This window comes from Notolepis coatsorum, assembly GCF_963971535.1.
Source record: "Notolepis coatsorum genome assembly, chromosome: 3".
Taxonomy (NCBI): domain Eukaryota; kingdom Metazoa; phylum Chordata; class Actinopteri; order Aulopiformes; family Paralepididae; genus Notolepis; species Notolepis coatsorum.
In genome coordinates this window covers 12,225,878-12,242,061 of record NC_140167.1, presented here as the reverse complement: position 1 = coordinate 12,242,061, position 16,184 = coordinate 12,225,878, and the positions used below count along the sequence as shown (strand labels likewise).

Genomic DNA, 16,184 nt, shown 5'->3' with positions numbered 1-16,184 from the left:
GCAACCTTATTAATCCTCCTCTACGGTCTTCTTCTGCCCCCCCCCCCCCCACCCCCTGCCCCTCAAAGATGATGTCTGTCTGGAAAATGTGTTATGGGCAGGGTAATAGTAGAAAGACGTATAGGCCATAAAATGTTATCCGAATATAAAAATATGAGGAAGAAATAAACAAGTGTAAACATTATAATTAACTGTGGATATTAAAAAATGACGAAAGTAAACAAAGTGTACACAAAGGGGTGCAGATGAGGGTCTGTCTGTGTGCCCCATCGTAGGGGTGGACGACGGTATAAACGGTATGAATTTGCGCTACGGTATGGATTTTGATTATACCTACCTTCATACCTTGTGACCGGTAGACTAGAGCAGCTAGTCACAGCAGTAGCAATGACATTAACGTTACTTGACGATTCACTCAACGTTTTCAGTGGTCGTTGCATAGTGTTTAATTGTACTGAGTTTTTCTCCACTTGCTCACGGACCTTGTCATATAGTTTGGGCATTTCAATTTGGCTAAGGAGGCTGAGAGGAGACTTGCTTTAGCGCAGCAACGGGCTAACGTTAGCCATTTTAAGATAATTTAATATACCGCGATATATACCGTTACCGGCGTCTATGCTTCAAATTATACCGTGATATACATTTTAGACCATATCGTCCAGCCCGGTTATATTATACGTTACAAATAGATATAGGAGCATCTGCTAAATGCCTAAAATGTACAGTAAGTGTACGTCGTGAATGATATAGGTAGCCAGGCCGTGTTGCTCCCTGTATCCTTAAATGGCCCAAGAACAACCCTTGTTAAATCTCCATAATATGTCGGTAACAACCAGCTATGCTCGCCCTCGGGCCCAAGACATGACCGCATGCATGCCAGGACTGACTTACTGTCATCCACAACCCCCCCCCCCCCCCCCGACATAATTGTCTTTTTGTCTAGCAGAGTTCAACATAACCACTTATCTATCTCCCTTTTATGAAGAAGCCCAAATGAATAAAACATATTCCACCCCCCCCCCCCCCCCCCGCCCCCCCTTCTTGTGGAATGCTTAGCCAAAAGATGGGTGGATCCAAAAGATCAATGGGACAATCAGTGAACACACTTACAAACTTAATTCCTTGGAAGGACTTTTGAACTTTCGCTCTGACTGGATCGATTCCGGATGGTCGAAGAACTCCTGGACTGGAGTTCCTGTTAACAACGAATTCTTTAAAAAAGTGTTACACTTCCCTTAGGCCTGTTGTATAAACCTCATAACCCCACATGTGTTCAAATGCCCGTCTCGAGTCTATGTTTAGCCCACGTGAACGAACAGTTATACTGCATAACAAAAGCAGCAGCAGTGGCTACACAGGTGATGTCCTGGGTGGTGTGTAAGTAGTGTGGACTCTGAAGTGGCTGCATCTGTTTTGTTTTTTTATTAAGCCCTCAGTCTGCATACCTTGCTGGCCCTTTCTCTTTTTCCTCCCTCTCTCTCTTTCACCGGTAGCAGCCTGGCGATGACATAATTCAGGAAACTAGAACCCGAAGCTTTCAAAGTGCAAAAAAAGAAACTGGGGGGGAAAAACTTTTTCCAACTACAGCAGCGAGAGCTAGGGGCCGATTATTACCATTTTTGGGCACGCTCGCTCCCATACAAGCCCAACCCAAACCACAGCGCTTACTCAGATTCCACGCCGCTTTTCTTCCCCGTTTTTTCTTTTTTTTTCTTCAGAAGCTGAAGAAGGAGAAAGTGTGGGAGCAAAGCGCTCGGGTAGAAAAAAAAAAAAGTAACACCCATTCTTGAAAATCAACCATTCATTCTAGCCATGGCAAAAAAGAATACTGCCTTCAGGAGTCATTTTATGCGTGGGGGGGGGGGGGCCGGGGGGTAGAGTTTATTATATCGTGCGTTATAGACAGACTCTTATAATAATAATAAAGATGGCCCTTTAGGCAGTACATAAACCAAGCTGAATGAACCGACAAGCAGACTGACCGATATATAAGGTCTGAATGTCACAAGTATCCAAGTCACAGAGTGGAACGGATTATAATAAGGAGAGGGGCCATGGAGGACACACGCACACACACACTGTCACACACACACACACACACACGTCTGACATCTGTTGCGCTGGAAAAGGTGGGCGTACTGTCCCATTTCAATTACTCCCCCCCACCCCCCAAAAACAGATGATGGGTGGGCCTATACTGTAATTGCCGCTACAGTACAGGATATTTCATAATAACATCACAGGATATTTGAAAGTATCTGCTGGAGATGACTGTGATGATGACGATCCTCTCTTTCCAAAGCATGATACTGTACTTTTATTAATAAAGTTTTCGGTTGCCTTTGGAAGTAAAGCACGATAACGGATAATATTTAAAAAAAAATATATATATAAAAAGTAAAAAATAAAGCTAATGTTTTACCAATACATTTTAAACGCGTTGTCCCTATCCGAAGTGATCAATAAAGCTATGGTTCTCATATATGATTTAATAAACTAGCCCGGGTTGTCCAGGTTAGGACTAGGAGGAGGCGCGCGCAGCCTGATGCACCTCCAGAACCAGCGCGTGTCAGAATGAAACAGTTAGAACCAACGGCCGCCGGGAGGGACGAGCCGCGGGTTCGATTCCCGGACCCGGCGTTCTTTATAGCCGAATGTCTTCCCCCCCGCTCTGTCTCCCGTTCTTCCTCTCTCTCTCTACCGGACTGCCCGGTAGTACAAACAAATACAAATCTACCAAAAACATAATAATAAAGAAAAGAAAAGAAAGAACCAACGGTCTCCCAGCAGCAGTAAGGTAAACAAGAAGAGGCTCCTTATCTCACCTTCCGCTGCTGCCGCTCCCACGCAGGATCCAGCAGCAGATCCCGGTCCCAGTCGTCCTCTTGTTGCATGTAAAAACCCTCGTCGTTTTCATCATACAACTGATCCTGGTGGTGATCCATCTTATTATTATTAATGTAATCTTCTGTGTTGTTCCTTGTGGTTGTTATATTTCCCCCGGTCCTCCCCGGTCCTCCAGCCGGCTATACGGTTATTATCCTCCGGTGTGTGGATGAAATGCACTGTGTCCTCCTCCACCCCCGGCTTCTTCACCACCGTATCTCGCTGACTCGCTTCCCTCTCCCTCTCTCTCTCTCTCTGCTAACCTCACAAGAAGAGTCTGTGCCAGCAGCTTTCTTGTTTCTTCTCTCACTGAGTTTGTTCCAAACGGAGGAGCACCGCACGGTAGGCTCCGGCTCTGAGAGTCAGACGGTAAAACTTTGCCTCAAAGAAATTAAACCAATGATGGCAAACCGAGGGATCCCATTGGGCGCATTAGTGGCACAAGACCCTCCCTCCCCCCCTGCGAGCGGATTGGTTCTCTTGGTTGTCAATCTAATGCGGAGGGCTTAACCCTTTCACCGCCGCACTACTACCAAAACGGTTAACCCTTTCACTGCGGCGACACGACAGAAGGTTAACCCTTTCACTGCCACACGACAGAAGGTTAACCCGGTCGCGTGTAGTCTTTTACCAACGCACTTGCAGTTCCGCGTTCGGGTTCCGCGATCTGATTGGCCACTGACGTTTCTCTCAGCGCCAATCGTGTTACGCCTATTTCTGCCTCTAACAGCCTGCTAGCTAACGCCTAGTTCTATCACTGGTTAAGCTTGGCGACTCTTTCGAAGTTGGTTAAGGTTAGAGTTTGGAGGGGCGGCTAGGTGGTGCAGTGGGCAAGGCGCTCGCCACCAACGCAGGAGATGCTGGGTTCGAGCCCAGCTCTCGGCGTTGCTACCAGCTTGGCTGGTCGTTCATACTAATACAATTGGCAGTATTAGGGGGTGGGAAGCTGGTGGGTGGGGATCGGACGTTGTGGACAGCGACTCCTACAGGTCGGTTGGTGCGCCTGCGCAGTAGAATCAGGAAGCGACGAGGGCGGCGTGTCCCTCCCACGCGTTACTCCTCGCCGCTGAGAGATTGCGCTGTGCAGGTGAAAAGATGCGACGGCTGCCTCCTCGAGTACCGGAGGGGACACATTGCAAGGCTTCGTCCACATTGCAGCCGGCTTGTGGGAGGCATGGCCTAACAACGTTCGAGACAGGGGAGGGTAGAATTGGACAATACGAAATTGGGGACGGGAGAAAAATAGAAAAATGGGGAGAAAAAGTAGACAAAAAAAAAAAGTTAGAGTTTGGAATCAGGGCTGGTGGTCTATCGCCCTGCTCTAAGACAAACTCTAACCTTAACCAACTTCGAAAGAGTCGCCAAGCTTAACCAGTGATAGAACTAGGCGTCACGCGATTGGCGCTGAGAGAAACGTCAGTGGCCAATCAGATCGTGGAAAACTGCAAGTGCGTTGGTAAAAGACTACACACGAACCGGCTACCGTCGGTTGTGTGATAGTAAAGGGTTAACCTTCTGTCGTGTGGCAGTGAAAGGGTTAAGAGTAGGTTGACTGCATCATCGGTTGACCGATCTAAACGCCTGAGTTTGATTTTGGACGGCTGGTCGGTTACTTTATTTTTAGGCCGTATTAGTAGTTCAATGTGTAACAAATAACCATATATATATAGGCTATATATATTCCCCACTGCAGAATCCACGTCTACTCGGTTTATGCGCTTGTACCTGGGCAGTCAGTGGGCAAACTGGGCATACTTGAAATTTAAAGTTACAACACACTACTACACTGATAATAATTTGATTGATGTATATGGGCTATATTTTGTTTGTATAAGATTGTGATTTCTCAAAAAAAAAGAAAATCAACTGTTATACCTGGTTTTGGACAGGTGACGTGATTCGAGTGTTACTACTATACAAATACACCTAAATCCAATTAATTTATTTACACGTATACGTCATCACGTTGTGATGTACACAGCCTATGTACGTTTTTGCGTCACGTTTCTGTAGCGTTCCCGCCCGTCTCGCGCCCAGTCAAGAAGATTAGGCGCGAGCAGCAGCTGGGGGTGATACCTCTTCAGAATCAGCGCGTGTCAAATCAACACAGAACCACGGCCAGGTCTCTCAGCCATGTAAGGTAAACTCTTGTCTCTCCATCGCTCACACTCTCTCCCTCTCTCACACACACACACGCACGGCAGGAAATATGCCGACGCGCGGGATAGCCCCAACAGTCAGAAACTAGAGTGCTCCTTCCATATATGGACAAACTTCCAGCGGGTGAATGTTTGGGAGAGTGATGTCACACACTGGGAGCAGACTGCCAACTCACTGAATCTGGTCCCTGTTTAAAGAAGCAGTTCTGTTCACAGCAGGGTGCGACTCCCGCACAGAAGTATACTCTTACTGTACAACGGGCACATAGAAAACCCATTAATGGACAATGTAGAAAGCGATATTTCCTAAATGGAATGAGTGACGTTATTTCAAAATGGAATAGTAGTCTACATTTCTTTGATTGGGCTGCTTTTACACAGTCCAACTAGTCTTCATGTTAACTGTCCCTGAACCCATGTTGGGTATAATGGATTTACCCCGACGAGATCCTTCATGTGGACTGATAACTCAAATAGCTTTCATTCAAATCTTTTCAAATTTGCAGTGCATCATTTATGACCCATGAGAAGATGAACTTAGTTGACTCCATGACATTTCCTCTATAGTGACAGCCATCAGGACAAACTTAAAAATGTCAAATGAGTGTATTTTGAATAGCTTTCATTCAAATCTTTTCCAATTTGCTGTGCACATTCATGACTGCCAGAGGAAGAAGCCTGTTGATTTAGGTGGCCCCATGACCTTTCCTCTAGCGCCACCATCAGGCCAAACATACATTATCCTACTTGTGAACGCGATAACTTGAATAGCTTTCATCCAAATCTTTTCAAATTTGTGGTGCACATTCATGACCCAAAGAGGTAGAATCCTATTGATTTCGGTGATCCAATTACCTTTCCTCTTAACACCATCAGGTCAAATGTTTTAATATTAAATTAGTGCATCTCCTGATCGGATTTCCACAAAACTTGACAAATATTTGCCTTGCCAAGACATGTGAAGTTCTGAGGCATCTGGCCTCATGGTGGCGCTATTTTCAAAAAATTCAAAACATGGGGGGGGGGGGGTGGTAGTACCCGGTCTGCCACTAACAGCACATTCTAGTTTATTTAAGCAGAGGTCTGCCCCAACATATCTTTGGATTGTGAAGAATAGCAGCACTCATCATTTCTCCTTCTAGGGACAATTTATTTACCAACGTTTCGGCTCACAGCCACCTTCAGGACGTCTGCGCCGAAACCTTGGTAAATAAAGTGGTAAATTGGTTATTGGCCATATTCACACGGTAGCCATTTTGCTCTTATGTCATCCTTTCCCCCCTGGATGGTAAATTCTTCACACTTTGAATGGTGTCTGTTGCTCTATAGGCAGCACCTCTCTTTAGGTGTGCCTCCTCTTGGCACTTTTTCCACAACAAAAAATTACTTTAGGACAAGACACTGATGCAAAAACGGTAAGTTTGAACCAAGCAGTTTTAGAAAGCAAAGGTCGTGTGAAGAGCCAGTTTGACTGATTGTTCCTTGGCTCAGTTCCAAGGTATTTCAGTCATGTCGTCGGGAGTCAAATTCAGAAGTAGGCATTCTTGCTCCTAAAAACAACCCATGTATGGGATAATTGAGACTCAGGAGTAACAGCATGAATCCAAAGCTGTTCAGGTGTAATTGTGGAAAAAGAGGCTGGGGCCAAACAGCTGGAACCGAGGTGCTGCATTAAGTAATAAGCGACAGGCTTGTCTGCATTTTCAACATTCCACACACTTTCCAGACACAGACTTTTGGCCTGGATTTGAAGATGTGGGTTAGAGTTCAATAAGCTGGCCAATATGGCCGTCGGACTTGGCTACGTAAACTGAAGATTCGCCGTTAATCACAATGAATTCCACGATGCCAGCGGGTTAACGACTGTGTACAATGCGTCTTCGCTTGTGTGTCGGAACGGAATGGGAATATTTTTTTAAATATAAATTTGTCTGTTTTGGTCTGATGTGTGGGTTGGAGTCGAGGGGGGCTAGTGGAGGGGTTGCTATTGCTGGACACGCCTCAGGCTCTGAGAGAGAGGGAGAGAGAGAGAAAGAGGGGGGGGGGGCTGGAGAAACTCAAAGTACAAGAAGTTACCGAACGACACACACACACACACATCAGACCAAAAACGAAAAATGTAAACAAGGTGCGATACGAGTTCTAAAAGTGCAACTGCCAAACATAAAGACCTGCACATTATCAAGTGAATATTCCAGACCCTGAAGGAGCCCTGATTATAGTAATAAGATTCCATCGGAGTGTGAAGCTGGTTGGTGATAAAGGGCCATCTGCGCTCCATCTGTTGACGCTGCTACGACCGAAACATCACAATTTAAACAATACAGTAAAATATGAGCAGGTTTGTGAAATATGGGTTACATAACAAAACCAATAAAGCCACATTGCCAATTCTCTTGTCAACCGTGTGACCCCCAAGAACATTAGGATATTCTGATCATCTACATCTACAGGGGCAACAGTGGCTCAGGCGGTAGAGCAGTCGTCTGGTAGTCGGAAGGTTCAGTAGTGGTTTGATTCCAGCTTCTCCTGGCAGCGTGCGTCGATGTGTCCGGGAGCAAGACACTTAACCCCTAACCGCTCCAGATGAGCAGCTTGGCACCTTGCATGGTTCCTCCGCCGTGAATGTGAGGCATGATAGGTTGTTAAGCGCTTTGGATAAAAGTGCTTTATGAATGCAAACCTGATCTACTACTGGTTTATTGAAGGTAAACAGCAGCCAAAAGAAAATGGGGGATGCAGCCTTTGCTAATTATGCACCAAAGCTATGGAACACCCTGCCTATGGACATAAGGGAGGCTAGCTCGTTAAATATTTTCAAAAGCAGCAAAAAAAATAAACGTACCTCTTCACCTTAGCCTTTTAATACACTCTGCCACTTAGATTATTCTACCGTCTTATTTTTATTTCTGCACCTTATGCACTGCTTTTATTACGTCCATTTTATACTCATTTTATGTAAATCCTCTGCTAATTTCTATGCCCGTCTATATGTATGAACATTTTATGCTCATAAATGTTATGTCCATTATGTCTACATTAGTGCTGTGAAGCACTTTGGGCTGCAATTCTTGTATGAAAGGTGCTATACAAATAAAGTGTATTATTATTAAGCAACATGTTGTCATTCTCTAACTCTAACTCACAGACCAGTCCAGTGGACAGTGTAAAACAGCCCTTGGAAAAAAATCCCATCGGAATACTCACTGGAGGGGAAGCGAGGGGTTAAATGAAGGGTGTCTATTTCCTGCAGATAAGTGACCGCCTCTGCGAAAGCTTCAACTCAAGAGCGAGGAGATTATTTTGACAAGGGAACAGTGCAAACAAGGCGATAATAACCAAAACTGTACGTCTGTCTGCCCACAGATTAGCACTTCACCGGCGTGAGGACGGAGTGCCGTGTGCCTCTTTATTCCCCCTCCTCCCGGTGTGCCCCCTGGCAGTGTCTGGGAGAAAAGCCTTTTTTATTTATTTTTTAATAGTGGGAAGGCAACCGGAATCATGGCTTCCTAGACACCTATGACATCATGTGCTCCACTAACAATCATTCCACTGTAGTCAGGGAGAAATCTGTGCTTGTCTGAGTGGGCGTGGCCTATCTCATCCGCTCCGTAGATACCGGTCCATTTATGGCTATTCACGTCACTCGATCAATATTGTCCATCTTCTTTTGGACTACTGTTAAAAAAAGAAAAAAAAAAAAAAAAAAACGGGGGAGAACTCTACAAACATCTCCTCGCTCGGAAACGTTACGCAACATTCTCTTCTACCTCGCGATTGGTCAACAACTGGGATCTTCCTTCCTGGGGAGTGCTGACGTCTCAAAACGGTTGCAGTGGCAACTCCAAAAACCCGGTCGTCACGTGGGAAGTGTTTCCCAATATGTTGTTTCAACATTCAACTCGCCATCGATTTGCACTTCCAGAGAGAGAGATGGGTTTCGTAACTCTCTCTCTCCTAATGGAAGGAACAAATGTCTCTCTTTACTGCAGAGGCGGCTTAGGCGGGCTAATACATCTCAGACTATCACAGTCTTCCCAGGGTCACTGACAGCCCAATGAGATTTCCTTCAGTCGAAGCCATGTTGCCATGGCAACCTGGAGGTGGCAGGCGCACACAGTTTTTTCGTGGGTTCGGGCAAAAAAACTAAACAAAAACTAAATACAATGGGAACTATTTATAATCCATTATTATAGAAAGAAATGAACACATGTCTCCCAGCATAAGCAAACGTCTTAGGAATCAATCGAGGCCCATGAAATATAGTTGTTTTTATCACTGGAGAACAAATGATTCTTTAATTGCAAGAAAACAAGAGCAAGTATTGAGCAAGTATTGGCTTGTAATTGTACCCAGGGGTTGGATAATGACCAACAAAAAAACAGGTAAAGAGACACCGAAAGCATAATTCCAATGTACAACTTAACCCTTTCACCACCACACTACCAAAGGGTTAACCCTTTCACAACCACACTACAGAAGGTTAACCCTTGGCCTTTCACTACCACACTACAGACGGTTAACCGTCTGTAGTGTGGTAGTGAACGGGTTAACCTTCTGTAGTGTGGTAGTGAAAGGGTTAAACAGATGTTGCCCCCCCCCCCCCCCAAGCACTCCTATGGGGACGCAGCGTTTCTGCAGGCCTCCTGAAGCAGCCTGAGCACAGAGCCATTAGGGGGGAGGGGGGAGAAAATAAAGTTATTCCGAACTGATTCACTCCCGGTGTTAAAAGCGGGAGAAATGAAAAACGCTGTGAAGCCTCAGTCCCCCAGAAGAGCTTCTTTCCGTCATGGTGGGAGACGTTCCAAATCTATCAATAACAAAGAGCATTAGCGAGAAATGTTAAGAAAAGCAAAGAAAAAGGGAACAAAATGATTAGCCAATGTGCTGCGCTCCCAATACCGTTATTCCTCAAAAGATTATTTAGCTTTTATCATTTTTGTTTATTTATTTTTCATCCGTTTTTAACATCACCTACGGTTTGACCTAGAGAGCGATGACAATTTAAAACAATTTAAAGAAATTTCGGAAAACAAAAGAAAAAGAAAAAAAATCGATGAGCCGCTCTTTTCTTCCCAAGCCGCTCGACTTCCTCTGCTCTGACGCAGTGTCTGTGTCTCTGTCCAAGTGTCTCGGATGTCTTTTCAAGCGAGATGCCAAACACACACACACGCGCGCGCGCACACACACACACGCACAAAAAACGGAGTTGTAAAAACCCATAGAAACCCCAAAATCCTTAAGGTGAATCTCTTGGAACAAAAAAAAAAAAGTACAACAACCGTCTCTCAGAGCGACAAGAGGAGCGTCATCATGTTTTAAACTTCTTTTCTGATGGCGAGGACCCCGACCCCCCCTCTCCTGATCCCACGCGAGTCCGTTTCCGAGCGCCCTCCGTCTGGGGCCTGGTGTCTGCGGGCATCACCGCAGTCTCTGCCTCCGACGAGGAGGAGGAGGAGGAGGAGGAGCCGGCGGGGTTCTGGCCCGTGATCCCCTCCCCCTCCGCCGAGCCAGTCCGGTGCCGCCCGTTCGCTCCGGGCCCGAGGCGGCTGGACGAGGCCCAGTCACCGTCCGGCACCAGCGAGGCGCTACACTCCCCTCCTCCGCTATCGGAGCCGTCCAAACCGCCCTCCGGCTCGTCCCTCTTCCTGGCCCGGGACTCTGTCCTGAGCCTCTCACCGGTGGACGGGCCCTCCGGCGCGTCCCTCTTCCTGGCCCGGGACTCTGTCCTGAGCGTCTCACCGGTGGACGGGCCCTCCGGCGCGTCCCTCTTCCTGGCCCGGGACTCTGTCCTGAGCGTCTCACCGGTGGACGGGCCCTCTGCCGCGTCCCTCTTCCTGGCCCGGGACTCTGTCCTGAGCCTCTCACCGGTGGACGGGCCCTCCGCCGAGTCCCTCTTCCTGGCCCGGGACTCTGTCCTGAGCGTCTCACCGGTGGACGGGCCCTCCGGCGCGTCCCTCTTCCTGGCCCGGGACTCTGACCTGAGCGTCTCACCGGTGGACGGGCCCTCCGGCTCGGCGCGGTCGCTGCCCTCGTCCTCCGGGCTCCCGGGGGACATGACGGGGCTCGTGCAGACGAACTCGGAGGGGCTCAGGCGCTTGTCCTCGTCCCGGCGGGCGCGGCGGGGCCTAACGCGGACGGCGGCGTCCTGCGCCTCCCCCGACGAGGAGGAGGACGGGTCGTCGACGGCGATCTTGGGGTAGCTGCAGGAGTCGATGGCGGAGAACAGGGCCCGGACGGACTCGGACCTCTCGCCGGAGCGCGCGGGGAAGTGCATGCGGCGCCTCCGGGCCGCGTTGCGCTGCCTGGTGTCGGCCCGGCGGCGCTCCTCGTCCTCGCTGCTGGAGGAGCTGGAGGAGGAGGAGGAGGAGGAGGAGCTGGAGGAGCTGGAGGCCCCGGCGGGGGAGGACGGGGAGGAGGCGGGGCTGGACAGGGTGGAGTTGCCCCGGGGGCTGGGGGAGCGCGGGCGGGGCATGGGGTCGGGCCAGAACCCGCTGGAGTCCGAGTCCTCGTTCACCAGGTCCAGCAGGAAGGCCGACCGGTGCCGCTGGCGCCTGCCTCTCCTCTGCCGCGGACGTCCATCCACATCCTCCTCCTCCTCCTCCTCCTCCTCTGCTCTGGCCAGGTCCTCCCCCCCTCCCCCCGCGTCGGCGCCGGGCCCGGCCGGGGAGGAAGAGGAGGACGACGACGACGACGAGGGGTCCGAGTCGGTGGCGGCGGCGGCGGCTGCAGCGGCGGCAACGGCTGCCGCCACGGCGGCGGCGACAATGGGGGGAGGGGGGGGCGTGGGCCGCGGGGTCCGGCGGCCGCGGGCGTGGAGCTGCAGGATGGCGCCCTCGCTCAGGTCGCTGTCCGAGTCCGTGCTCCAGCCCTCGATCTCGCGGCGCACCAGCGAGTCGAAGAAGGCCATCATGCGCGGGTCCTCCTGGATGGACTGGCTGACGTAGTCGTGCGACAGGCCGCTGCCGCTGTTCAGCACCAGGCTGATGTACTCCTCGTGGGTGTAGAGGCTGCGGGACTTGTCCTCCACGCGGCCCTCCAGGTCGCCCAGGCTGTCGGGCTGCGGGTACGGGCTCCACATCTGGAATGGAGGGAGGAGAAGAGGATTGATTGAAAACTTTACAATACAGTAACGGCTCAATACACACAATTGTTAAGGGGATGCAGACCAGAGAAAGACTTTCGTCTTGTTTACATCAGGGTCCCCCATTTTCAATTCATCATAACATTTATGACATACACGACATAGAGATAGACAGTACGGTTACATCCAGACATTTATGACATACAAGATATACAGTACTGTTTAAGAGAGACAGGAGGGGATGGATATATAGATACCATAGGGCACCCTGGCTGTGTGGTCCTATAAAATGTGTGTGTGTGACTGCGTCTCTGTGTGTGCGCGTGTGCGTGTTAGGGAGAGCTCTTACACCCAAAAACAAGTTGAAACAAGTTCGACTTCTGGTTCAGACCTGGCTGACAGTAATACTTATAATACATATAAAACATCACCGGGGTGTGAGAAGTCAACGTAACGCTTTAACGACACCACAAAGTCAACGCTAGAAATCAATCTCTTCATTTATCGCTTTCGGGAGAGAGTGGCGCCTGTTCGCAAATACTTTTGACGAATTCAACTGGAGCACCAGAATGAAATATGCCAATGTAATAAAAGAAAAAGATAAGAATAAACGTTTAACCCCTGAAAAAGGTTTTCACGCTTCAGCAGAGATGAACCAACATCTGATCTAAAGAGACGCGTGAATAAGGGGAGGGCTATGACTCAACCCGCTCTCCCCTCGCTATAGGACGAGCTCGGGGCCAGTTGAGACGCCTGATGATGCGTAACCATGGCGCCGGTTAAAGAGACGGTGAGGCGGTGAGACGGAGAGCAGACTTCACCTGCTGACTCACCGTGTCGACGGACTGAGTTACTACTTACTCAGAAAAAGACTCGCATCGACTTGAAGCGCTTGTAGTGCTGATAGGAATGTAACTGCAGAGTTCTTCTTTCAAGAGTGAGTGAATGAATGATTGAAGGGGCGACAGTGGCTCGATTCCCGCTCCTCCCTGGACAGCGTGTCGATGTGTCCTTGAGCAAGACACTTAACCCCTAATTGCTCCCGATGAGCAGGTTGGCACCTTGCATGGTTGCCTCCGCCGTCGGTGTGTGAATGTGTAAAATGTGAGTAACAAATTGTAAAGCGCGTTGGATAAAAGCGCTATATAAATGCAGGAATTTACGATTTGAAGGAGTGAGTGAGTGAGTGAGTGAGTGAGTGAGTGAGTGAGTGACATTGCCAGTTCCTAGAGGTGCTTCGCATCCAAAGAAAAGTTATTTAATATAAAGTACATTAGAGAAGAACGAGGAGTTTGGAAGGAGGCAAGACACAGAGCAGTGGTTTCCAAACGCATTCTCCGGAGAAACATTTTCAAAATAAGCAACTCAAAGCAAGTAGGATTATTTAGGATATTAGGTTATTTTTTTTTTTTAAGATTTTTTTTTGCGTTTTTATCGCTTTATTTCTACTGGGCAGTCCAGTAGGGAGAGACAGATGAGGAATGGGAGACAGAGTGGGGGGAAGACATTCGGCAAATAACGACGGGTTCGGGAGTTATTAAAAGGATGAGCAACATGGAGATTCAAGATGCAAACGTCTTTCTGAATAACCGAAGTAATTTGAGTTACTTACTACTCAGAAGACTTGCATCGACTTGAAGTGCTTGTAGCACTTGTAGGAATGTAACTGCAGAGTTCTTCTCTCAATAAACTAACCCCAGGTTTTATTTACGTCTGTATTCTCAACAAGGACACACAGTGTCACAGATGCAAAGCATTCTTGTATATATTGAACTGATCTTCTCATCCGTCTCTCTCCTCTGAAATCACCAAAGCCAATAGCAAACCACGACTCACGTCAGTAACTTCAAGGAACACGCCAACATTATGGGAAGTGCGCTTACCGTCTTCTCCCGACACAGTCAAGAAGATAAGATACCGATTTCCTCTGTGCGTTCAGTAGAAGGCTATCTATCTGGCTGCCAGCTAGCCTAGCTTAGCACAAATGAATGGTAGCGGATACGGACCACTAGCCTAACTTAAAACTTGGGAGGGGTGTTTTTGGCCAACAGCTAGGCTAGCTGGTCCGTATCCGCTTCCATTCATTTGTGCTAAGCTTGGCTAGCTGGCAGTCAAGATAGCTTTCTACTGAACACAGAGGGCAAATCGGTATCCATCTTCTTGGCGTGTTCCTTTATACACCTAACTAACATAGCTACAGTATACTGTAGTGTAGACTAAGGATGAGACCACTTATCGATTTATCGATAACTGCATGAAAATCGTTTTTTTGTATGTGCAAAAAAAGAAGAAAAACGAATTAAATTCTTTAATTATCTTTTTCCCCCTTCTTTTTCCGTTTTTCTCCCCTCCCAATGTTAGTCGTTATGCCAATTCCCAATCCCCTTCCTGGTCGTTGCGCACTTTACCCCCCACCGTCGGTCTGGGAGGGCGGAGACTATCACATGCTTCCTCCGACACATGTGTAGCCAGCCCACCGCTTCTTTTCACCTGGCAGCGCGGACTCTCACTGGGAGAGTGTAACGTGTGGAAGGTCACACTACCTCCCTCCAGATCATTCCCTCGCTGTGTTCAGGCGCCCCGACCGAACTGTAGGAGTCGCTGTTTACAGCGACCCGGACCCACCCACCGGCTTCCCTCCCGCTGACTCTGCCAATCGAGCCAGTATGACGGCCGGCCAAGCCGGAGGCAACGCTGACAGCCGGATTCGATACCAGTGTCTCTTGCGTTGGTGACGAGCGCTTAGTCCGCTGCGCCACCCAGCCGCCCACAGAAAAAAGTATTTAACGTTAGTTTGTGTGTGTTGTGGGCCAACTACAGCATCACAAAAACTACAGTGAGTGCACGCAACACACACACACGAACTAACGTTAAATAATAGTTTTTTTTTTTTTTAAGAAAAAAGTATTTAAAATAAAAAATTAAAATGTTACACATGCAAAATAATAATAAAATCTATATAGATAATTTTGTCCCAATTTATCGATTCTTCCAAATGTCATATCATCTCAGCCTTCCTGTAGACATGGATGAGAATGTCGGTAACTTAAATACTTTACGTGCAATAAAAGCGGTTGCATCACGAAGATAAGTTTCAACATAACTCCAAGAAACAACTCTAGGTGCTCTAGGTGAGAGAGCCCCTTTTCTCTAACCTCCAAATACAGTACTTAGCTAGCGCAGCTACAGTGTAAACACGGCTCAGAATGTCAGTAACTTAAATACTTAGTGCAAAGTGTGAGTGAAGGAATGACTGAAGGAAATGAGTGAGTGAGTGTCATTGCCGGTTCCTATAAGCGCTTCTCATACAAAAAAGTTATTTCATATAAATACATTAAAGAAGAACGGCTTAAGAGAGGAGTTTAGAAGGAGGCAAGACACAAGGCAGTGGTTTCCAAAAACGTTTAAAAAAAAAAAAAAAAAAAATGCAACTCAGAGCAAGTATAATTATTTAGGATATTAGGTTATTAAAAGACCACAGTATTTTATTTACGCTACATTACACTTGTGGGAGATAAGACTCCCTTCCCCCCTCTCTCACCAATCTTTCCTTCCTACCCTCATCCCCACCTTTCCATATGTCCCCAAAGATGTCACATTCCTTTGACCCCCACCCTTTACACTTTCCCACCCTTTACACTTTTGTATAAAGATGTTCCAGCCTAAGTCATCCAGCCTAACTCTGACTATTTTGTATTGATACTTTGATTGAGTTAATAAATCGTATTAATCAAGTCTCGTTGGACTGAGTAAGTTATTCGCTTCGGCTATTTTCCACCACACACTACAGGAACTTTGGGGTGGCCATGGCAACGTGAGGAGATTCAAGATGCAAACGTCTTTCTGAATAACACCAGAACCTGTTTCAATCTGTCAAAAAAAACACACCTTTAGGTCAGAGCCTTGTCTCTGAAACATGTGATGAGCCACAGGCCTGAGGCGTGACGCAGTAAGTCATAAAGTATGAAGTCATAAAGTATTATGAGCAACAGTCAGCGATGACATCAGCCGTTATGTACATGTAGTGGCTAAGAACCCTGCCGGAACATTCTCTC

At 47.8% G+C, this 16,184-nt stretch overlaps 2 protein-coding genes across 4 annotated transcripts in view; both read right to left on the bottom strand.

The window, feature by feature from the left end:
- The window catches only part of actn1 (actinin, alpha 1), a 135,576-nt gene extending 132,338 nt beyond the window's left edge, over nt 1-3,238 (bottom strand). For all 3 annotated transcript variants that reach the window (XM_084309673.1, XM_084309671.1, XM_084309672.1), the window contains exon 1: nt 2,826-3,238. In XM_084309673.1, coding sequence (XP_084165799.1) covers nt 2,826-2,945 — 120 coding nt within the window. In that variant the 5' untranslated portion in view covers nt 2,946-3,238. The remainder of the gene's footprint in view (nt 1-2,825) is intronic.
- Nucleotides 3,239-9,488: 6,250 nt separating this feature from the next.
- The window catches only part of dcaf5 (ddb1 and cul4 associated factor 5), a 43,513-nt gene continuing 36,817 nt past the window's right edge, over nt 9,489-16,184 (bottom strand). The window contains exon 9 of the mRNA XM_084310055.1: nt 9,489-12,126. Within this exon, the coding sequence (XP_084166181.1) occupies nt 10,357-12,126 (1,770 nt within the window). The 3' untranslated portion in view covers nt 9,489-10,356. The remainder of the gene's footprint in view (nt 12,127-16,184) is intronic.